We start from the raw sequence: 22,783 nt of genomic DNA, 5'->3' as shown, positions 1-22,783 counted from the left end.
AACAAACAAACAAACAAAAGACCCACCTTCTCCATGGTCTGTTTGAAGCAATTGGAGGTGGTTTCCTTCACCAGGTTGAAGAAAGTCTGTCTGTCCTCATTGTCAATCAGACGGTCATAAAAGACTCGGTAAACCTCATGGATCCAAAGCCGGATAAATTTTTCCAAGTCCTAGAGGCCAAAGACAGTCATTTGAATGTATTAAAAGTAGTGCTTGTGGAGATGGTTCTCAAAAAGTCTCTAAATTTTGGGGTTGGTGTGAGGTATAAATAAGACAAGTGATATAAAGTACTGTGTCCTGAGTATAAATGACTGCCCGCGGCTAGGCTGACGCATCGATGGCAGAGCTATAGAGCAGGAGAGCAGGGAGAGACGAACTCTTTCCCAGGGTCACCAGGTCTGGGAAGAATGTGTGCAGACTCCAGATCTATGATTAGTTTGTGATTAGTGGAAGACCATCCTATCAGCCACACTATTAGTACAACCCAGGAATACTGCCAAGAGATTCACAAGACAGGAACAGTAGTGGCTGACCTGCAGGTGGGTGTGTGGGCACAGCAGTACCCCCTGGATCACGCGTGAAAAATCCCGAAGGTTAAAGACATAGTGTGACTTGGAGGGAGTTGGCAAGAAGTTCTGCACTGCGGCTCTGTAAATCGTCTGAGTAGCTTGGACCAGCATCTTCCCATACCTTGGATGGAAGAGAGAGGCAGACCGGTCACATAGTCAAGCAGAAATGAGGGATCCCGCCCCCCCCCCCCCGCAACCAGGTCAACAACCAGGAAGCCACAGGAGCTTCTTACCGTAAGAAGAGGACATCAAACCCTTTCCCAAAGTGCCAGTCGGCGATAGAACTGAAAATCTTGGTTAAGATGTCATCTTCAAAGGCGTTGATGGAAATGATGTTAAGGTGGCGAGTGAAACGTCCTGGGAACACATAGATCTGGAGTCTGCACACATTCTTCCCAGACCTGGTGACCCTGGGAAAGAGTTCGTCTCTCCCTGCTCTCCTGCTCTATAGCTCTGCCATCGATGCGTCGGCCTAGCCGCGTGCAGTCATCTATACTCAATAGTAACTATAGCATGGTGTGCTTCGTAGCCATGAGTGGCTGGAGGGGCCACTGCTGCTCAGCATGAATACAGACGGCCTCCACGGTTTGCAGAAGTCATGTTAACAGTGCCTCCTCTGGCACACAAGATTGCTTTACGTTTTAATATTTCATCCTTATTTATCTATTTTAACATTTGTTTAGCTATTTTATGTGTAAGTCTGTGCACTATGTACATTACCTGATGCCCTGGAGACTAAGGGCATGGGATCCCTAGAAATTAGAGTCTCGAGAGTTGTGAGCAATTGTGCGGGTGCTGGGAATCAAAGCCAGGTCCTCTGGAAGCAGACGATATCCTCCATGGCTCCAGTCCCGCAGTTTCTAATCACGGATTTCTATGTGTGTGTGTGTATGGGTCTGCGCATGGATGAATGCTGGTGTCTGAGGACTCCAGAAGAGGTCACTGGATCCCCTGGAGCTGCAGTTACAGGCAGTTGTGAACTGCCCAGCAAGGGTCCCGGGAATTGAACCCAGGTCCCTCCGCAAGATCAACACATGCTCTTAACTGCTGAGCCATCTCATCAGTCTCACAAAACTATTTTTAAAAACTAAAGAAAATGTCTGGTTCCTGTAGAATAGCCAAATAACTAAAAAAAAGGGTTTTGTAGATAGCGTCTCCCTCACTGCCCTCTGTTCCCAGGTTAGCTACCATGTTCTAATTGGCCCTCTCAGGCCTGTGGAACCCCACTGCTTCCTTCTGCTTTCTTTCGTAGAGCTTACAGGGCCTGTAGCTGTCTTGGCTTTGTTACTAATCATTAGCATTTTGGGAACTGGGGCTCTGTAAGTTGTTTGCATTGATACACTGATTTGGGAAGAGCCAAAACTTAGAGTTCCATTACTGCTGGTTTTTCTCCGAAATTCCTCCTTCAGTTTTTCATATACATATAACACACACACACACACAAACACACACGTAAATATGTAGTTTCTGTGTTTTCCCACACACATGTATTATAATTTTATGTATGTGAGCATACATATAAACATGTACATATAGGGGGCTTGAGAGCTGACTCAGTGATTAAAAGCACTGGCTGTTCTTCTAGTGGACCCAGGTTTAATTCTCAGTACCCACATGGGGCTCACATCAATCTGTGACCCCAGGCCTAGAGCATCCAACATCCTCTTCTGGACACTATGGATACTGTATGCACATGGTACACAGGTGAAACACTCATGCATATAAGAGTAAATAAATAGCTTTAAAATACATATATGTTCATTTTTCTTGTTAAAAAGTTAACAATAGATTGATTTTTATGTGTCTGTGTTTGTGCTTGGTATTCATGTGTTAATGTATGTGTGTGGCATGCGTGTGTCTGGTATATGTATTCATGTGTAGGTATGTGTCTGGTATGTATGTGTTCTTGCATGAGCATGTTTATGTGTGTGTTTAGTATTTGTGTATTCATATGTGGGTATGTTTATGTGTGTATTTGTATGTAAACCATAGGTTAATGTCGGGTTCTCTTTTTTTAATCTCTTTGTACCATTGTGTGTGTGTGTGCATGTGTGTGTGTATGTGTATGATCTATGTACTTGTACATAGAGGTATATATACATGTGCATGTTGGTATATGTGTATGAGTATATGTATACATGTGGAGGCTGACTGATATTTTCTATGTTGCTGATTGGGAGGTATATGAATTTGAGGGCCTCACTCAGTATTTTGACGAAAAAAATAGTACTTAACATTAATTTATGCTTTCTTTGTGCTTGGCAAACATGGACTATTTGTTGCCATGTTCTCCATCACTGTGCTGGCAATAATCATAATACATTGCCTTGAACGTCAGTTTCTCCATCTGAATACTAATAACTGGCATTATAGGCTAGGTTGTTGGTTTCCTACTGAATATCACTTCACTAAACATCAACATTGGGGTCTAGAGAGATGGCTTAGTGATTAAGAGTACTTGTTGCTCTTGGGGGGGGGAGACAGGTTTGGTTCTCAGCACCAGATGGAGGCTTACACATTTCTAGAACCTCAGTTCCAGGGGATCTGGTGCTCTATCCTAGCCTTCACAGGCACCAGGCATACATGCAGTACAATATATATATATATTACATGTATAATATATATGCTGGTATACATGCATGAACACATATAATGCACTGCATATATATACATATAAGAAAAACACTCATACGCATACAATAAAAATAAATCTCTTTAAAGGCATCAACATCAAATGTAAGCATTCCCTGACAGTGACAGATTACAAAGGAAACAAGATTGCTTTGCCAACCATGAAATCGACCCAGTTTCCTCCTCCACAGCTAATACGGGTGACTCAGCTTCTTTACCAAGTGACAGCATTGGGCTCTCTTCATTTTTACAGACTTCTGGATAAAAATTAAGACACTGACTCATCAGATCATCCTCACTTCCTGAGAGGACCCAGTCCAGAGCGGAACACTGTTTCCTTTCTCCCCTTAGGTCACCCCACAAACCCACTCAGCTCCCTCCACCTGGCACTCCCTGAGCCCCCATGGAACATGGGTGCTGCCGCTGGGTCCAGTGCTGCGCTTGATATCGTGTGATTACAGACAAGCTCCTGGCAGTTGCTGAGGACCAGCTTCCATGACAGGCACTTTGCAGAGATCCTGTCTATGGCTGAACTTGAAAACTACCCATTGCTATGTGTTCTGGGAGCGCATTCCTGCTTGAACGAGCCAAAGAAAACAGTAGTATAAAAAACTCCCTATGGCTTCAAGGTTTCCTAGACTTTGCCGTGCTCAGATCCAAGGCAAATGCAACCGAGTTGCTCTCCTCTTCCTATGGAACCGCCTTTTTGGTTCCTCACAGACTCTGGTCATCTTCCCATCCCACCACATGCAGCTTCCAACTTGAAGTCTGGTGCTAACCCAAACCTTCCCAGCTGTGTGCAAAGCATACCACATTTTCTCCTGTCAGACGGCCCTGAACCAATTCATCCATGATAGCCCACTCTTCCTAGACATACCAGTGATATCATTCCTTCCTCCACCAGGGGGGCCCATGGCGGTCACAAGCAGAACATCCACAATGTCCAGCCTGTTTGTGTCTTTCTTGTCAAACCAGTAACCATGGTCAATCCATTGTCTCAGCAGCTCGATGGGGGGCTGGGCTCCATACACCTCTTTGGCTGGCATGTTGAGGTCATCTGTAGAAGGAAATCATAGCCACACACACTGTGAGTACATGGGACCCTCTGGTCTTACAGGGGTAACCAATGACTGCTCCCTTCATGAGAAAGTCTGTTTCCAGTGACCCCACCCCCATTCTAGACCCAGCCAGTAGACATCTTGACCAGATGCGAAAGGGTTTTCTTTCTGCCATTTTTCTTAGCCAAAATACACTGTCTACTGTGTCATAGACATTTTGTTAATTGCTAAGCATATGACAGTGAAGGCCCGACCAAAAGTTTCCTTTTGTTGTGTTTTCTGTCTTGAGACACCCAGGCTTATCTCAAATTGTAACACAAATAATAAAAACCCAGAGACAGAAGTTGGGGTTTGACTCAAAAACCAGAAAAGCAAAGTAGTCAAGTCACTAGAGAAATTGTACTTCTAGGGCTGGAGAGATGGCTCAGAGGTTAAGAGCACTGACTCTTCTTCCAGAGGTCCTGAGTTCAATTCCCAGCAACCACATGGTGGCTCACAACCATCTATAATGAGATCTGGTGCCCTCTTCAGGGGTGCAGGTACACATGCAGGCAGAGTATTGTATTCATAATAAATAAATAAATAATAAAAAAAGAAATTGTATTTCTACCAAGGCTGGGCAACCATAAATTAAGCCAACTGTCTTTCTTTCCTCTCATTTTATATTCCCTCTAGTGCTGGGATTAAAGGCGTTTGACTCCCCAGTACTGGGATTAAAGGTGTGAGCCACTATCACCTGAATTTGTTTCTACACTGATCTTGTGTAGCCTGGGGTGGCCTTGAACACAGAGATCCATTTCATCTGTCTCCCAAATCCTGGGATTAAAGATGTATGTCACCATTATCTGACCTCTAGTGGCTTTAGTTTTGCCTCTGGTTTTCAGGCAAAATTTATTTATGAAAATAATATACCACTACATCTTGTACTATAGAATGCTGTCTGCCAACCAACATAGACATTCTAGTGTGATGGGGATTGAACCCAGAACCTCTACGTGCTAAGCAAGTCCTGGACTACTGAGTAAGAACCTTTTCTCCTGATTGGGCATTACAATAGCTGAACTCTGCGGGGAGCAAGGCCTTGAACTAGGGCTTTTGGTGAGGCTCAAAATGGCAAGAATGGGATACAAGGTCTCTTAAGCACAAGGACATTTTCCTCCTGGAACACGTGGCTCAGTCTTGGCACATGGGAGACACCAAATCCAGCAAAGGCTCTCTTCATTTCTCTTCAACAATTACTGATAGAATGATCAGTTTGTGTGAGTCAACATTCTAGGAACTTTAGAAAAATAAACTCATGCAAACATGAAATTAAAGGACATAGCATTACCTGTGTGTTCAAGGTAAATAATTAAGTCAAACTATACCTAGGGTTGGAAATGATACAGGAATGTAGCTTGGTTTAGCAGCAAGGCTTAAGCTGGTTTTGGATATGCCATTAAAAAAGGGTGGGAGACCTGGATGGAGGGGAAGAAAGGAAGGACAGAAGAGAAAGGAAAACTAAAACAGACAAGATTCTTGCTTTTCAGGAGATGTGCGTCCACAGGGATATAAATAGAGCCACGAAACATGTGTTATTAATACACAAGTTAGAAGTACAGGACTCAAGATGACCCAAGACAGCAAGGGCATTATGAGTACCTCCTGAGTCAGCAGCCAGACTAGTACAATCATGATGACGATTAATCTCATTCAGGTCTGAGGCTCAAATGAAAAAAGAAAAAAAAAAGAGGAAGTGCTTTGTACAAAGGTGAACGTTGAGAAAACGTCTCTGTTCTTACTTCACAGACATTTTCTGGGCAACTACTGGGTTCCTTTCCTTAGTGACTGCCAACGCCTACTTATCTGCTGTCACTTGGTGACAACTCACATATCTGAAGCAAGTGGACACAAATATTACCTCTGGAGGTGTCAGAGTTTAGCTACCACCACCACAGTCTCCTAGAAATGCTGTTAACTACGAAGAAGGAAAAGGAGAAGCAGAGAGGAAAGGAGAGACAGGAAGGGATGGATGGAGGGAGGATGGGAGGGAGGAACAGAATGAAGGAACAAAGGAGGGAGGGAAGGCAGAAGGAAGTGAGATGGAGGAGTGGTGTTGGAAGGAAAGATAAACATTTGCTGGAGAGAGTAAGGAAGCTCTGAGCTGCTGCAGCTTGGTCCAAGGACTTGGTCTACCCAGACCCAAGTCAATGCCTTACCTACAAACACCACCGCCTTCTTCCCTATGGGAGGCCCGAAAAGGCCTTTCCGCCGGCGATCCAGCTTAGCCATGATGATATCTTGGGTCTGGTTGGCTGACGTTCTGGCAGAGAAATTGATGAAGTTGGGCAAGTAGATATTTTTGGGAAGGTGGAGAAGGAAGTTGTTGGTGATGGCTGATTTGCCAGTGCCGGTAGGACCCACGAACATTATTGGAATCTCATGGTCCAGGTAGGTTTTTAAGAAGAAGGATTGCCGGGCAGTCTCCATGGTGGGGATGATGAGGTCTGATACCTGTTTTTACAAAGATACGAGAAAATCTTGGTCCTGGACCAGGAAGACTGGGCCTTGGGATTCAAGGGATCTGGCTTTGAACTGTAGCTCCATTTTTTTTATTATCTTTATGACCTTGAGCAACCATTTAACCTTTCAAGGGCTTTCAGTTTCAATTTTGAGATGGGGATAAATGACATTCAATACACAGTTGTCAGATATCGAATGGGACCAAACACATAAAGGTGAGTGCTATGGTCCCTGCGGAAACAGAGATATAGAAGTTTTCAGTTTGTCTAAGAGACATAGGACCTAAGTAGAAAGGCAGGGATTTGAATCTCAGCTTCTATGATTCCAAAGTCTACATTCTTAATACTAAACTGGCATAAAAATCATTAACCATAAGGATGGGGTCTAGCTTCTATCTCGGAGACTTCCTTTCAAACAAGCAAGATCCCCCTGTCTCAAGCAAGATCCACCTTCCACATGCCACCATGGCTCAAAGGTTTAGGTGTGTTATAGTCTAGGCCTGGAATGTCATCAAATGCTCAAGTGCTGAAGGTCTGATTTCCAGTGTAGAAATGTTCGGAGGTGAGGGTTTTGTGAAGTAATTGGATCCTGAGGTTCTGACCCCATCAGTAGATTAATCCCTTGATGGGTTCACGACTCGTTGCTTTATTGGAAGCTGGTAGACACTTAAGAAATAAGAACCATTGAAGAGGGTAGAGGGGTCTTTGGAGCACATTTTTTTCAGGACTTTATCCTATCCCTGTCCTCTTTTTCTCTCTCTGCTCCTAGGTGTCATGAAGTGAGTAGGTTTTCTCTGTCAAGCCCTCCTGCAGTAATAGTATACCTTAGCACCAGCCGGGTGATGATGGGGCCCAGGGAGTACAATATAAACCCAGCAGCCACAGTTGGCATTTTCCCTCTAAGTTGACTCTCTTAGACATCCTACCACAGCGACACAAAGCTAATGCAATATGAGCCCTGGACTTCTCTTATTCCTGACCCACCTTCCCCAACCTTGAGGTCTGTGTCTTGAAACCTGTGCTCACTGAATCCCTCAAGTTTTCAAGATGGAAATCGAACATATTCTTCTTGGCTCTGAGGATCCTAAATGGGTTTGGAGACCTCAGTCATGGCTTCTGGAATCTTTATCACTTTGGGTAGAATATCTTACCTACATTTGAATTCTCTGAGTTTAAAATCTGTTATCAATCATTTTGTCACAGCTGATTCTTAGGTGGGGCGGGGCAAAGGCTGGGCGGATGTGTATTCTACTTAGCGGTCTCATCTGTCTAGTTTGAAAAGGAGGCATGAACTTGATCTGCTGTGTTGTGTGGCTCTGGGAAGTACCATTCACGCTGCAGTTTGTAAATGTTGCTTCCCCAAATCAAACTTGACCTTGACTTGGGTGCCACCAAATCTATGCAACTTGGAAGCCTTTGCAAACAAAAGTGTGGCTTCTTTTGAGAAACAATTTGGCTGGGTGAAAGGAAGCGGATGGATGTGTTCATAGAGCAGAGCAGAGAAGAATCAAGTCTAGTAAGAGGATGCATTCAAGGATGTCATGCTTGTAGCATCCCGAAGTCTTCCCTGGGACCCTTTAAGACATGGTAAAAACAGGCTGCAAGCAGGCCAGGATTCTCCATGAAGTCACTCGTTCCTTTAGCAATGCTGAATGCAGAACCAGGTTCAAGATGCCCATTTTATAGCTGAGACCAGGAACTTGAAGCCAGCTGGCTTTCGTCCAGTGTTATTTTCAGCTACTTGAATGCTTGTTTGACAAGGGGAAAATACCCACTGGAGCTGAAAATACTTTCTACACTGGGCTCCTGTCCATATGAACTTAGTACAATTTCAAATCCACAAAATTCAGACAACAGAGCTGTATAAGGACAATTCGAGCTGAGGAGCTCAGTGCTGGCGTTTCTTTCAGCACTGGCCCCTAGAGCGTGTGCCCTGAGAGCAGCAGAGTCTCCCTGCCTAAGGCATCTCTAAGAGCATCTGTGGTCCTGCCTGGTTTATCGATAGCCTCGCATTTCCATCTGTTGCCATCTGTGACCCTACTCTGAAGAGCTGCACAGTCACCTCAGAAAGATCAATAACATCTACTAGGTTGTACTAATAGAGGCACAGGAGTGCTCACTTTGTGTATTCTCTGTAGAACTGGATATATGTGAGTTAGCCACTACCCAGAAAATTCATTGATTAGAACCTGTTTTTCTGAGTTCTGTTGGAGGAAATCTTTTTCTGAGGATATAAAATAGATTTTTAAGGCTTGGATGGCCAAGATGTAATTATGATCCACAAGGATAATGACAATAATCAGAATAGTGACAAACACCTTTCTAACTCCTACTGTGTGCCACATGGGTGTGTATACTATCTTCAATCTTGGTGATCATCTTTTATTGTTTTTTCTTCCATTATATGGTTGGGTAAACTGAGGCAAGGAGCTTGAAGCCCACATAAGGAATCTAGGTCTCTCTGCTATTAACGTCTATGCTTTTGAAGGTTTGATCTTTGCACAGCTCTTCCTGGAAATGCTCACAGGGAGCTGGTAGTTATTGATGTGGGAAGTCCTTCTGTAAATGTGTTGCTTTTTTATCAGTTAATAAAGAAGCTGCTTTTGGCCAGTGGCTTAACAGAATTTAGCCAGGCTAGACGGGATATACAGGGAGAGAGTAGGCGGAGTCAGTGAGAAGCCATATACCCGCCAGAACAGACACATGGACCTGCCAGAGCAGACAGATGCCAGAACTTTGCCTGGTAAGCCACAGCCATGTGGCGATACACAGATTAATAGAAATGAGTTAATTTAAAATATGAGTTAGGTAGAAATAAGCTTAAGTTATTGGCCAAACAGTATTGCAAATAATACCGTTTCTGTGTGATTATTTTGGGGCTGGGCAACTGGGAAACAAACAAGCGGCCTCCCGTCAACAGTTCTTCTCCCTGGAAGGGTTCTTGGGAAATCCCGGAAGCCATGGCATTTCTTTTACCTTTGCATTTGCAGGGATAGTCTCTTCTTCTTTGGTGATGTATTCTGTCCATGCATTCCAGTGTCCACCACCTTGTTTGAGGAAGTAAAAATCATAGATGCTTCCTGCACCCAAGGAAACAGAACATGCCATTAGCAGACCAAGGTTAACTTTTGTATTTGAAGAGTTTGATTGCTCTAGCTATAGGCATCTAAAACACATACGATCAGGCCGGGACAATCGCGGTGACACTTAACCTGCCACTGGTAACTATAAACTGGAGCAAAAAATTGAAAAGACCAGTGTCTTTATTATCCATATAAAATGATAAGTGAAGATTATGTAAAATTTTCTTATTTTCATTCTTTGAGACAGGGATCTGCTCTGTAGTAATGTTCAATTGCATTGGGCTTGGACTTACTATGTAGCCAAACCTAGCTTACAACGTATTTTTAAGAGTATATGCAGTTGTTTAATTATCTGTGGGAAAGGCATGCCATAGCATGTGTGTGGAGGTTGGAGGACAATTAATGGAAGTCAGTTTTCTCTTTCTACCATGTAGGTCCCAGGGGTCAAACTCAGGTCATCACCCTTGGCAGCCATCTGGCAGCTCCCTTAGCTTTAAACTTGTGACGCTCTTACCTCAGCCTCCCTAGTGCTGGCCTTACACACTCAGTTAAATTATTCCTCTCTCCCCCCGCCTCCCTGTATGTGTAGTGTATGTACTTGTTAGTATGAACACGCACATGTGTGTAAGCATGTGTATGCACATACGTACTCATGACTGTGGGAGTCAGAACTGATGTCACGATAGCTCTCTGCCTTTATTATTTTGAGACAGAGTCGCTCGCTGAACCTGAAGCTCGTTGACTCTGATAGACTGGTTGCCCAACGAATTTCAGGGCTCTGCCTGTCTTTGTGCCTCTCAGCACTGGGGTTACAGGCATGTACCATTGTGCTGGCATTTTATGTAGATTCTGGGGAATCGAACTCAGGCCCTCATGCTTGGATGGCAGGCACGTAATTGACTGAACCATCTCCAAAGTCCCTCAAGCCAAATTATTCTTATTAATAAAAACAACACTTTTTAAATAACGAAAGTAATAAACCACTCTAAATCTCTACTTGTATAGCAGTTTCCTCCCAGGTAAAACCTCCATCTCGGAGGGAAGGTTTAGAGACAGGATGTTCTAAGGGGAGGTGAAACATTCCATCCTGCAGGAAAGCTCCTTCAGCTCAGAAAGTAAACAACTCAAAGGCTCTGAAACCAGCCATATATTGTAGTTCCCCCCTTCCCAAGCATATATGAGCGGTGAGGACTGCGGAGAGAGACTCAGACCAACAGCTTCCTGGAAAGGACACTCTCCAGTCTGTTCACTGTCTGCAGTGGCACAGTGTGCCCCAGGTCTCCTGCTTTTGTGGACTCGCGCTCAGGCTGGGGTGGGCTTCAGTGATGCAGCTGTCTCTGACTCAGTTCTGCTCCCATAAGTATCCCCTCACCCCTGTTCGTGGAAGGTAACTCAATGAAACTCATTACTGCACCACTTTGGACTTTGGTGCTATCCTTACTGTGGTCCATCACTGGCTGCCCCTAGGAACAAGTTGATGTCTGTTCCTGTCTCATCAGGAATAATGCCACATAAAACCCTCACACGAAGAAATAACCTTTTGATGATAGTTCCTGCAGCCCATCCTCCAGGGGCACTAATGTATCAGCGATGCAACGATACACTGCCGAGAAACTATTTTACAAGAATGGGATCACATGACACGTGCAGTTTTAAAACAAGGATATTAGATTTAGCTATGCGTATTGGGAAAGCCTGTAATCCCAGTGTTCAGAAAGCTAAGGCAGGAGAGGTACCATTTTGAGGCTAGTCTGGGATACATGGTAAGATCTTGTCTCCCACAAAAGATGTTTAACTTTTCTTAGTTGGAGCAGAAGACTGTGAAGCAGAGGAGGCTCTTGAGCTTCAGAGACTCATTATTCATTGTAAGAATACTGTTTGCACAAAGGTGCATGAGTGCATGCATGTGTGTGTGCGTGTGTGTGTGACTGGTCCTTCAGGAGTCCAGCTGAGAATGCAGGCCCCATACCTGGACAGTCCTTTCCAATGTTCAGTGCACACTCACTTCAAACCTGAGTCTGCATTCCCCTGCACCTCCAACTCTGACCAGGCTTCCCCTTGCTGAACACTGCACCATCTGCTTCAATGTTCTTACCCACTGTCTAGCACATGGGTGGCATTTGTGTTGGGCTCCCCAAGAGTGGTTCTCAGAGGGTCTTGTGCCACCAAGCCACCAACTCAACAGGGGTCTCTCAACAAGCTGAGCAGACAGATCTTTCCTAACGTCTCTTCTTCCTCTGCTGCTGTTACAGGACATCTATTTCTCTTTCTCCTTTCTGACTTTTTTTTTCACTTTAAAAATGTCTGTTACTGAGAACTTAGCACCAGCTTTCTGAGGTTGTCTTGAGCTGTGGCTCTGGTAACTCGTGCTCGCTGGCAGGGAGGGGCTCCTCAGACCATGCTAACTCCTCCACACTTGACTTCATTTTTCCCCCCTTGTTCTATTTTGGTCAAGTTTCCTATTTTGCTTTGCTGTTGAAGTAAAGACTCTCAGCCCTTGTCCACCTCTTCTGCTAGCTGCTATCCATGTACCCTGAGAAGTCTAAGATTGGGCTGCCGATTCCACTGCTGTCTCCAGACATCTAAGTCACTCCTTGAGTCTTCTAAAAACGTTTTTAAAAGACTTATTTGTTTATTATGTACACAGTGTTCTGCCTGCATGCATCCCTGCAGGCCAGAAGAGGGCACCAGATCTCATTACTAGTAGTTGTGAGCCACCATGTGGTGCTGGGAATTGAACCCACGCCCTTTGGAAGAGCAGCCAGTACTCCTAACCTCTGAGCCATCTCTCCAGTCTGAGTCTTCTAAGAGTTTTATAGCTTCACCTCTTGCATTTAGGTCTGGTGTATTTTGAATTTAATTTTGGTATGGAATAAAGTAAAGGTTAAATTCTTTCTTTTCTACATGTATATTCAGTTGTGCCAACACCATTTGCTGAAATATCCTTTTTGCTGTTTAATTATCTGAGCACACTGTCAAAAATGAAGTCACCATAAATATGAGGGTGTAGATTAGGTCTCCGTTCCATTCAGTTAAGCTGCGTATTGTTTTACTAGTTAAGGGAAGCAGTTGCCATTCCTAGACAAGCTGAGTACTGCACTTTCCCCCCTGAAACGTACCCACATTTTCTGAGTCGTGAACTCACTTCCTTCCCACCTTAGCCAAGGTGCACTCTACTCCCATGAGTTCAGCCCACATCCATGCTGGCGTGATTCCAGAATGTGCAAGCTGGTAGTTACTGCCCACCGCACCTGAGCCCCTCCAGCTTTATGATAGGACTTTCTTGGTTCTCTTGGCCTTGTCTGCAGCCGGGCACTGGTGCCACCACTGTCTACTTTTCTCCTGAGTACTGATTATTGCCAGTAAGAAGTCTCAGAATTTTTGGCAACTCACCCACATTCCTCCTTTACAATAGCATTTCATTTTTAGGTTACTGGAGTGGTGGGTTGAGCAGTGCACCATACCAGAATCTTTTCTCTTCTCTCCCCTCCTCTCTCCTCCTCTCCCCTCCTCTCCTCTTCTCCTCTCCTTTCCCCTCCTCTCTTCCTCTCCTCTCCTCTCCTCTCCTCTCCTCTCCTCTCCTCTCCTCTCCTCTCCTCTCCTCTCCTCTTTTCTTCTCTTCCCCTCCCTCCTCCACTTTGTCCACTGCTTTGCAGTGTCTACAGAATTAAATCACAGCTCTTTCTTAAGTCATGGCTTCAGTATTTTTAAAGAATGCTTGTGCTATTGATTTCATCACATATTAAGGATTGCAGTTTGTCATCCCACGTCACCTCCAGCTTTACTCAGAAGTCACTCTGGTATGACATTTTTATTTTTCTATTTTTGGGTTTTTTTTTTGAGACAGAGTTTCTCTGTGTAACCCGGACTACATAGTAATAACCTATCTCAAACATAAGACAGAACAAACAAAAACAAAAGCAAGGGTTGAAGTTTTAGCTCAGGAGTAGAGCACGGATCTAATATCCCCCAAAACCTGAGTTTGATCCTCCTTACTGACAAAAAATAAAAGTAGAGTTTAAAAATAGACATATAGCATTGTGGACACTATGTAAAAGGATGTAACAGCAGACAGAGCCGTAGGAACAAAGTGCATTTTGAGAACTAAAATGCCTGTAACAGGGTGGTGTGAACTAAGGGCATTTTCTCACCAGTCTTCTCTGAGAGATTTAGTTTTATAAGAAAGAAGAGACTAAAAGCATGTACCAGCAATATATTTTTCTTCTTCTTTTGTGATGTTGGACTAGTCTGTGGCCTGATTCAGGAACATTTAGGCCAAAGAGCAGAGATTTAACTAAAAATGGGCTACCAGCTATGTAATTTGGCCAGCGCTACCATTCTGCACATCTGTGAAGCGGATCTGAGTCTAAGCCAGGTCTAGAAAATCACTGTGGAGATGGACGGAGTCGTCCGTATCTGTCAAGCATCTGAAGGAGCCCTGGGCACACAGGAAGGCATCTGCCAATGCTGTTCCAGGCCTCTGCTCTTCATTAGAATCACTTTTGCTTCCTTTGCCTTATGACTGTCATTCAAACTCTGGTCCAGGCATGAGGGGAGGAAGGAGAACAGAGCAGAAATCGAAGAGAATAAATGCCGTTACCTCTGAGCATCTCAGTGCCTCTGCTTCCTTCCCCACCTGAAGAATAAAGCAAGCTTTTCGACTGATATGTGACCTTTCAAAGGTCACACAATGGTAGCTGACAGAGGGAAATGCGACATTATCTGAACAGAAAAACCCTGGCTGATAAACAAGGATCTCTCAATGATGCCAACCCAACCTTGACAGATCCCCCCAAAGGTCTGCTTGCTTTCCTTAAAGAATACTCTTAAACGTAGTTGTCTTTGCTCTTATTGGCAATATCCATTCACCCTCATGGTTCCTAGGTTGATGTGGGAGACCCCTCTGTATGCTATGAATGTTTTATTGCCATTGGTTAATAAAGAAACTGCTTTTGGCCAATGGCTTAACCGAATATAGCCAGGCTGGGAGAGAGATATATATAGAGAGAGTAGGTGGGGTCAGGGAGAAGCCATGTAGCCGCCACAGGAGACAGACATCTCTGCTGGAGCCTGCTGAAACTTTGCTTGGAGGTCATGACCTTGTAGTGATGCAGAGATTAATGGAGATGGATTAGTTTAGGATATAAGAGCTAGCTAGCAATATGCTTAAGCTATTGGCCAAACAGTATTGCAATTAATATAGTTTCTGTGTGTGATTATTTCTAGTCTGGGTGACTGGAAAATGAACAAGCAGCCTCTCTCAACACTAGGTCATGAAAATCCAAGAAAACAGCATCCCATGATGTCAGAGTTTACACATAGAAATCTTGCCTCGATGCTTGTGAAATGACTACAAAGGATTTGAAGGGTCTTCAGGGGATTATAAGAAAGTGAGACCAAATCCAGAGGCTATATGTTACATAATTGCATGTACATGAACTACTAAATCCTCAGCTGCCCGTGAGTGAGGAGAACAGAGATGAACTGAAAACGTTCACGAAGGATCTTGCAGGGGTGATAAAGCCGGGTTGTGGTGATGGCTGCATTGGGTCAGTTTCCTAAGTCGCTGATTCGTACAATTAACTGGGGGAATCACAACATGAAAACTATGACTTAATAGAGTTTATAACATAAGAAGTGCACCCAGCCCTTAAAGGCATACCCCTTTGGTGTTAAGTGGGGTCTGGTTAGGAGTGTCTTGATTTGCTACTATTTAGGTAGGCAAAAGACAATAAAAGAACCATGTCCCTGCAAGGAAACACTGAAAGAATCCTGGTAGACTCTCTTCTAAGTAGAAAGCAGGTGAACTGGATGGAAAAAAAATGCGCCAGTTTGAATAACATCTCCCAAAGGCCTATGTGTTAAACCCTATTGGAAGTAGGTGGAGCCTTTCAGAGTCAGGATCCAGTAGAAGGAAGTAAGGCCTTTGGAAACACCTTCCCACAGATGCCAGCTCTTCCTCCTCCTCCTCCTGGTTTCCTGGTCACCAGGAGGTGAGCGGCTTTCTGTGCCCTGTGCTGTCTCATCTCAGGCTGCACACCAAATGACTCCGGGCTGAGGTAGCCAAAGCTGTGAGCCTTCTAAGTTGAGCATTTCAGGCATCTGTAATATCTGTAATGGGAAACCGGCTAGCACAGAGAGGAATCAAGTGAGCTCAGGAAGAAAGGAAAGGAAGCCTGGTCTCTTCTCCATGACTGCTCAAAAATGTACTGAAAATTAGGCGGCTGTTCTCCTGCTTGTCAGCTACTGTTCCGTGAGGACGGAGGAAGCATCCCCTTCTTTCCCCTTCACCCCACCATTTTCCCATAGTTGAGAGGATAAGAGGATCGTGGGGCACAGTGAGGAAAGGGGGATGCGGAGGGTCATAGCAAATGGCACTGTAGATTCAGAGAGGTTGCCTCCAAAGGACGGAGCCACAGAATCCTTACGCACAGACCAAACAAACAGAAAAGGCTGCTTCTAACAGATGGTATTAGTTGATCATATGTTGTCACTGGATCCCGGCCAATCGACTTTCCTTTAATCTAGAGCATACAGTCCCTTGGATTCATTTAAAGATATCCTATGAATATTATTTATTCGGATCATAATTAAAATCAACGATAAGTTTGAAAACTATCAGGAAGAGAGTAGTTATTTATCATGGGGACAAAAGTAAAGTTAATTTTCTAAACATTTGTTCGCAGTGGTTACTCGAGGTGGGTCATTTTAGTTTTGCCAACAACTTTTTATTGTTTACTTCTTTTATGTATACGTGTGTATGGTATGTATGAATATGTGTGTTCACATGTGTGTGTGTCTATATAGGTACCTGTGTGCCTGTGGCCCAAAGTTGCTGTTGGAAATCATGCTAGATTCCTTCATATTGGTTTTGAGGAAAGCTCTCTCAGTCAAGCCCAGATATTTTCAATATGACTAGTCTAACTAACCAGCTTGCTCTGGGGATCTGCTGTTTCCACCTTCTGAGGCTGGAACTCTAGATGACCTGCCCCATATACTGGGAATTTTATGTAGGTTCTGGGGATCCAATCTTCATTTGCTTGTGTGGCAAATACTTGAGGCACTGAATCACATCCCCAGCCCACTAAAGCCCTTTCTGAATCAAAGCTACTGGGTGGCTTACAACCACGGAGTAACAATGTGTTCTGGCAATTCTGGTCCCTTGGGTGTTACACAGTTGACAGGACAAAGAAAGAGGAGATGAGGTCACCAGAGTGCTCATGACATTCTAGAAGAAATTACCTGGGAAAAGAGTGGAAACTCTCTATGTCACTGGCCCTCCTGATGCGAAGAGGAAGGGAAGATGTCGTTGCAGAGTGGACCAAGAGTGGAGTCAAAGGCAACTCCTGACCCATGTCTGCAGACACAGAGAAGACACAGACTCGCCTTGAGGGCAGAGGAAAGCAGAAAATAACATATGGAAATGCAGCGTAAATGAAGAGTGGAGGCCAACCTGAGGGGTGTAGTCCTGAAATGTGTTCAGGATGTGACCAAGCGTCAGGAAATGGCTTAGCATCCTTAGCAAGCTGCAAAAGGCATCAGCTAGAAAAACAAAAACAAAACAGGAACAGAAAATCAGAAGGAGAAAATAAGCTGAGACGAGATGGAAAAGGTGCGCTCACAAGGGAGATGTCCAGTCTACCAGGAACAATGACAAGGGTGACAGGGATGCTCAGCAATTGATACCACTTGGTTCACACTATTACATCATACCTATATAAAACTGTAACAACTATGCTATGTATTATACTATATAGCATCACTATACTATAAAGTATCTTAAGTATTTAATATGCAATTACTCCTTTAATTCTTCCAGGAACACCACAGACATGCTCTATTATTGTTGTACATATTTTAGACTGTGAAAACAGAGAGAGGCTAAGGAATTTGCTTCAAGTACGCCAACTAGTAAGTGTGGGAGCCAGAATCCCATCCTCGGCTGTTTCATTCTGGGCTCTGCTTTTAATGGGTATGTTAAAAAAAAAATGGCAGGAAGCAGAATATGCAAAGGTTTGATTAATATTATTCAAGGCGGACAGGAGGCTAATTGAAGTTGTGGGTGACTGATATTAAAATGAAAACCCACCACAAAAGGACAAAACAAAAGCCAAGCAAATGTGATATAATAGATACAGAAGCCAGAAAATACAGCTTCCCTCGCTGACTAAACAGAAGCATCAAATTCCAGGCAGAATGAATAAAAGGAGACCTATGTCTAGACATAGTCTGTCATAGCAAAAACAAAACACAACCTACAATAGAACATTAAATAAAGAACACATGAACAACAAGCTACCACTATATATAAAATTCAGCCTCACTTCTAGCTAAAGAGAGAAGAAATTTTAATTACATTCTGTTTGCACATTTCAAATATGAATAGAATGACAAAACACACAAGGAAAAGTGGATGGTGCTAAGAAGAAACGGGCAATCCATATTATAATTGGAACCATGTGAGAGCCTCTATCAGTCACTAACAGCGAGAAAATGAGTCAGAGGTAGTTAAAATGAACACGGCCATCGTCAACCAACTGAATGTACATGATACTTATGCATCACTTTATCTGAGAACAGCAGACGATGCATTCTTCTCAAACTTGCATGGAATGTTCACCAAGACAGGCCACATTCTTGGCTATAAAACATTTAACGCATTTAAAATAATAGAAATCATACATTATATACTCCTGGAACAGAGTAGAATTAGAATAGAAACCAGTAAGAGAAAGATAGCTAGAAAATCTTTAAGCCCTTCAAGATTAGATGAAACTGACACACGGATCAAAAAAGTTCCAAGGGCTAAGGAGATGGCTCAGGGCTCAGAGGTTAAAACTCTGCTGCTGCCAAGCCAGCAATGATGGAGATCAGAGTTCACATCCCATGTAATGCCAGGTTGGGCTTGGTGGCTTACCTGTAATTTCAGCACTCAGAAGGTTGAGGTGGGATTCTCACAGCAAGCTGGCTAGACAGACTAGCTATACTTACAAGCTCTGTGTTCAAGTGAGAGACTGCCCCCATAGATAAGGTGGAGACTAACCAAAAATAACCAACATCAACTGTGCATCTCCGTACCCACATATGCACAGGTATCCACAGACATGTGCACATGCATACACGCAGACACACACTGCATACACATGAGGAAAAAAGTATCAAGAGAAATTTAAAAATATTATGACCTAAATACAAATTAAAATATGTTTCAATACTATGGGATGTAGTGGAAGCAATCCATGAGATTTTTAGCAAAGAGAGAAATATCTAAAAATCATCAATGGAAATACATTTTAGAAAACTAGAAAAATAAGGGCAAAGTTAATCCAAGATAAATAATGAAATTATAGCAGAAAACAATTAAATTGGCAGTAGAAAATTACTTGAGAAAAATCCACAAAACCCAAAGCAGTTAATTGCTGCGGGACAATGGTCTATACCCTGTCACGTGTATTTTAAATAAATGCTGATTGGTCAGTAGCCAGGCAGGATATATAGGCAGGGCAATGAGAATTCTGGGAAGAGGGAAGTTTCAGTCTGCAGTTGTCATCCAGACACAGAGGAAACAAGATATGACTGCCTTGCTTCTACTTGAACTGCAGGACTGGGTGGGACAGAGACCACAGTCAACAGTTAATCTTTTTTTCTTTTTAAATTGATTTTTATTGAGCTCTATATTTTTCTCTGCTCCCCTCCCTACCTCTCTCCCCCTTCAATCCTCCCCCAAGGTCCCCATGCTCCCAATTTACTCAGGAGATCTTGTCTTTTTCTACTTTCTACTTCCTATGTAGATTATATCTATGTAACTCTCTCTTAGGGTCCTCATAGTTGTCTAAGTTCTCTGGGATTGTGGTTTGTAGGCTGCTTTTCTTTGCTTTATGTTTAAAAGCCACCTATGAGTGAGTACATGTGATAATTGTCTTTCTGTGTCTGAGTTATCTCACTCAAAATAATGTTTTCTAGCTCCATCCATTTGCCTGCAAAATTCAAGATGTCATTATTTTTTTCTGCTGTGTAAATGTACCACATTTTTCTTATCCATTCTTTGCTTGAGGGACATTTAAGTTGTTTCCAGGTTCTGGCTATGACAAATGCTACTATGAATATAGTTGAGCACATGTCCTTGTGGCACGATTGAGCATCCTTTGGATATATACCCAAAAGTGTTATTACTGGGTCTTGAGGACGATTGTTTCCTAGTTTTCTGAGAAATCGCCACACTGATATCCAAAGGGGCTGTACCAGCTTGCATTCCCATCAGCAATGCAGAAGTATTTCCTTTACCCCACATCCTCTCCAGCATAAGTTGTCATCAGGGAAAAAAATCTTCACTAACCCCACACCAGACAGAGGTCTGATCTCCAGAATATACAAAGAACTCAAGAAATTGGTCACCAAAAGAACGCATAATTCAATAAAAAAAAAATGGAGTACAGACCTAAGCAGAGAACTCTCAAAAAAGGAATCTAAAATGGCTGAAAGACACTTAAGGAAATGTTCAACATCCTTAGTCATCAGAGAAATGCAAATCAAAACAACTCTGAGATTTCATCTTACACCTGTAAGAATGGCCAACATCAAAAACAGTTAATCTCTGAGAAGGTTAACAAAATTGATACACTCACAGACCAATTTTATCAAGAACAAAGGAAAAAGATAGGTTGTTCATATCAGGAGTAAAAGAGAGGTCACTGCTGCTAATTCCATGGAGATTAAAAGGATAGTGAAGGGATGCATGAACAAGGGTATCCCATAAATTTGATACTTTAAATAAGATAGGCTTAATTCCTTGAGAGATAATCTATCAAAATTAACATAAAAAGAAATAGATAATTTGTATATGTCCTTATTCATTAACAACAACAACAAAAAACCTGAATCCACAGTTAATGCCTTCAAAACCAATCAAACAAAAATCACACAGCAGAAGGGTAGCATGGGTTTATTGGTGATCTCTATCAAAGACTTCAGAAATGATGTCAAATGTCCATCATCTCTTCTAGGAAACACACCTCTTCCTGTGAGGTCAACATCATCCAAACGCTAAAGCCAAAGATCTTACAAAGGATGACTATTTCTCATCCACATACATAGGCCCTGACAAAATTAGCAAATTGACCAAGTGGGGCTGACTCTAAGCATGTACAGCTGGCTCAACATTTGGAAGTTGACTGTAATTTGAGTTATTAACGTGCAAGAAAAGAAAAATCACATGCCATATGATTTTCATAGAATTTGATAAATCCAACACAAACTAGAGTCTTCTGAGAGCCAGCAACCCCAACTGAGAAAATGCCTCCATAGTATTGGGCTGTAGACAAGCCCATGGGGCATTATCTTAATCAGTGGTTGATGTGAGAGGGCCAGGATCATTGTGCGTGGGGCTGTCCCTGAGCTCTTGGTCCTGGGCTCTATTAGAAAGCGAGGTTGAGCAAGCCAGAAGGAGCATGCATGCTAGTAAACAGCACTGCTCCACGGTCTGTGCATCAGCTCCTGCCTCCAGTTCCTGCCTTGCTTGAGTTCCTGCCTCAAATGCTTTTGATGAAGAACTGTTATATGGAACTGTGAGGGAAATAAACTCTACTCTTCAAATGGCTTTTGGTCATGACGCTTCATCACAGCAGTAGAAAAGTGCCTGAGACAAATTGGTACCCGGAGAGTTGGGTATTGCTGTGACAGACCTAAGCATGTTATTTTGGGGAGGATTGTGGAAAGACCTTGGAACTGTGGGCTAGAAAATAAATCCATTGAGTATTGAGAGCTCAGTGGGCTGTTCTGTAGGAGCTTAGACAATAAGAATGTTGATGTTGAAGATGATGGAAGCCTGGGGAAGTTCAGGGGGAAGTTTAGAAACTGTCTCAGGGCCATTGTTATTTTAAATAACGAATCTGTGGTCTATGCTTAGCTGGGCTGTGGAATCAGCTGTGACTAACAAGAGACCAGCACCATGAAGTGAAACCTTTGCCCTGTTGGGACCATTGATTCTGGTTAGCTGGAGCTGAGGAATTAGCAATGATTTCTAGGAAGAGACCAGCACTGCTGGAAATCTTCTGGGAAGTGTTTGTTCAGGGTCAGTGCATAGAAGCCATATTCTAGAGGTTGCTTAGGTTTTACCTGGAGCTGGCAGCCAAATTTGTTAATGTGTAAGAGACTTCCAGGTGGTATTCATTTTTACATGAAGGGGTCATTGGAGAGCATTTGAGGTTTGGCACCATGAAGAGGGCCTAGAAGAGGCTGCTGGTGAAAGTGCAGCCTAGTTGTAGTTACAGACGCCAGCATTTTGGAGATGGCAGTATCATGGGAAGGCCTCCAAGAGAATAGGAGCAGGCATGGAGTAGACAGGCCCAAGCTGTGTACAGAGAGTAGAGGTGGGAAAGTGCCTTCGGAGGAGTCCAAAAGATTGTGTACTCAAATCCACAGACATTGGGTGTTGTGTTATTTACACTGTTGGAATTTGTTTTTGTTTTTGTTTTTTTTTGTTTAGATTGGTGCCCTGGTTATTCCTTATGCAATAAAGCATTTAATATTTTTGATTTTTACTGGGGTTCACAGTTGAAAGGCTTTGAACTTTTGAAGGTATTTTGGAGTTTTACTGAGACTTTGGATTTTAAAAGTGGCTTTGGATTTTTAAAGAGACTGAATTTTTAAAGAATTTGAATTTGCAAGACTGTGGGACTTTTTAAGTATGTAAAATGTCTTGAATTATAATGTTGACATTAGTGTTTGATCTTGGGGATAGACAAGAAATGAAAGGTTATGGCTTAATGGTGATGTGTTTATGTGTCAAGCTGATAAGGCATCAGTTGTGTTGATTGGTTTTATGTCAACTTGACACCAGCTAGAGTCATCAGAAGAGGGAGCCTCAACTGAGAAAATGCCTCCATAAGATCCAGTTGTAGGGCTTTTTCTTAGTTAATGATTGATGGGAGAGAACCAGCCCA

The 22,783-nt window shown here is 43.1% G+C and overlaps 1 protein-coding gene across 1 annotated transcript in view; it reads right to left on the bottom strand.

The window, feature by feature from the left end:
- Dnah3 (dynein axonemal heavy chain 3) overlaps positions 1-22,783 on the bottom strand; it is a 171,033-nt gene that overhangs the window by 51,894 nt on the left and 96,356 nt on the right. The window contains exons 42-47 of the mRNA XM_050143254.1: positions 9,736-9,839; positions 6,457-6,751; positions 4,078-4,257; positions 803-926; positions 534-690; positions 27-170 (exon numbers count right to left, since the gene is read on the bottom strand). Coding sequence (XP_049999211.1) covers positions 27-170; positions 534-690; positions 803-926; positions 4,078-4,257; positions 6,457-6,751; positions 9,736-9,839 — 1,004 coding nt within the window. The remainder of the gene's footprint in view (positions 1-26; positions 171-533; positions 691-802; positions 927-4,077; positions 4,258-6,456; positions 6,752-9,735; positions 9,840-22,783) is intronic.

Source organism: Alexandromys fortis, unplaced genomic scaffold (genome assembly GCF_014885135.2).
Source record: "Alexandromys fortis isolate MF-2015 unplaced genomic scaffold, M_Fortis_MF-2015_v1.1 scaffold_45, whole genome shotgun sequence".
NCBI classification, from domain to species: domain Eukaryota; kingdom Metazoa; phylum Chordata; class Mammalia; order Rodentia; family Cricetidae; genus Alexandromys; species Alexandromys fortis.
The sequence above is the reverse complement of the archived record's forward strand: the minus strand, read 5'-3'. Positions and strand labels throughout refer to the sequence as shown.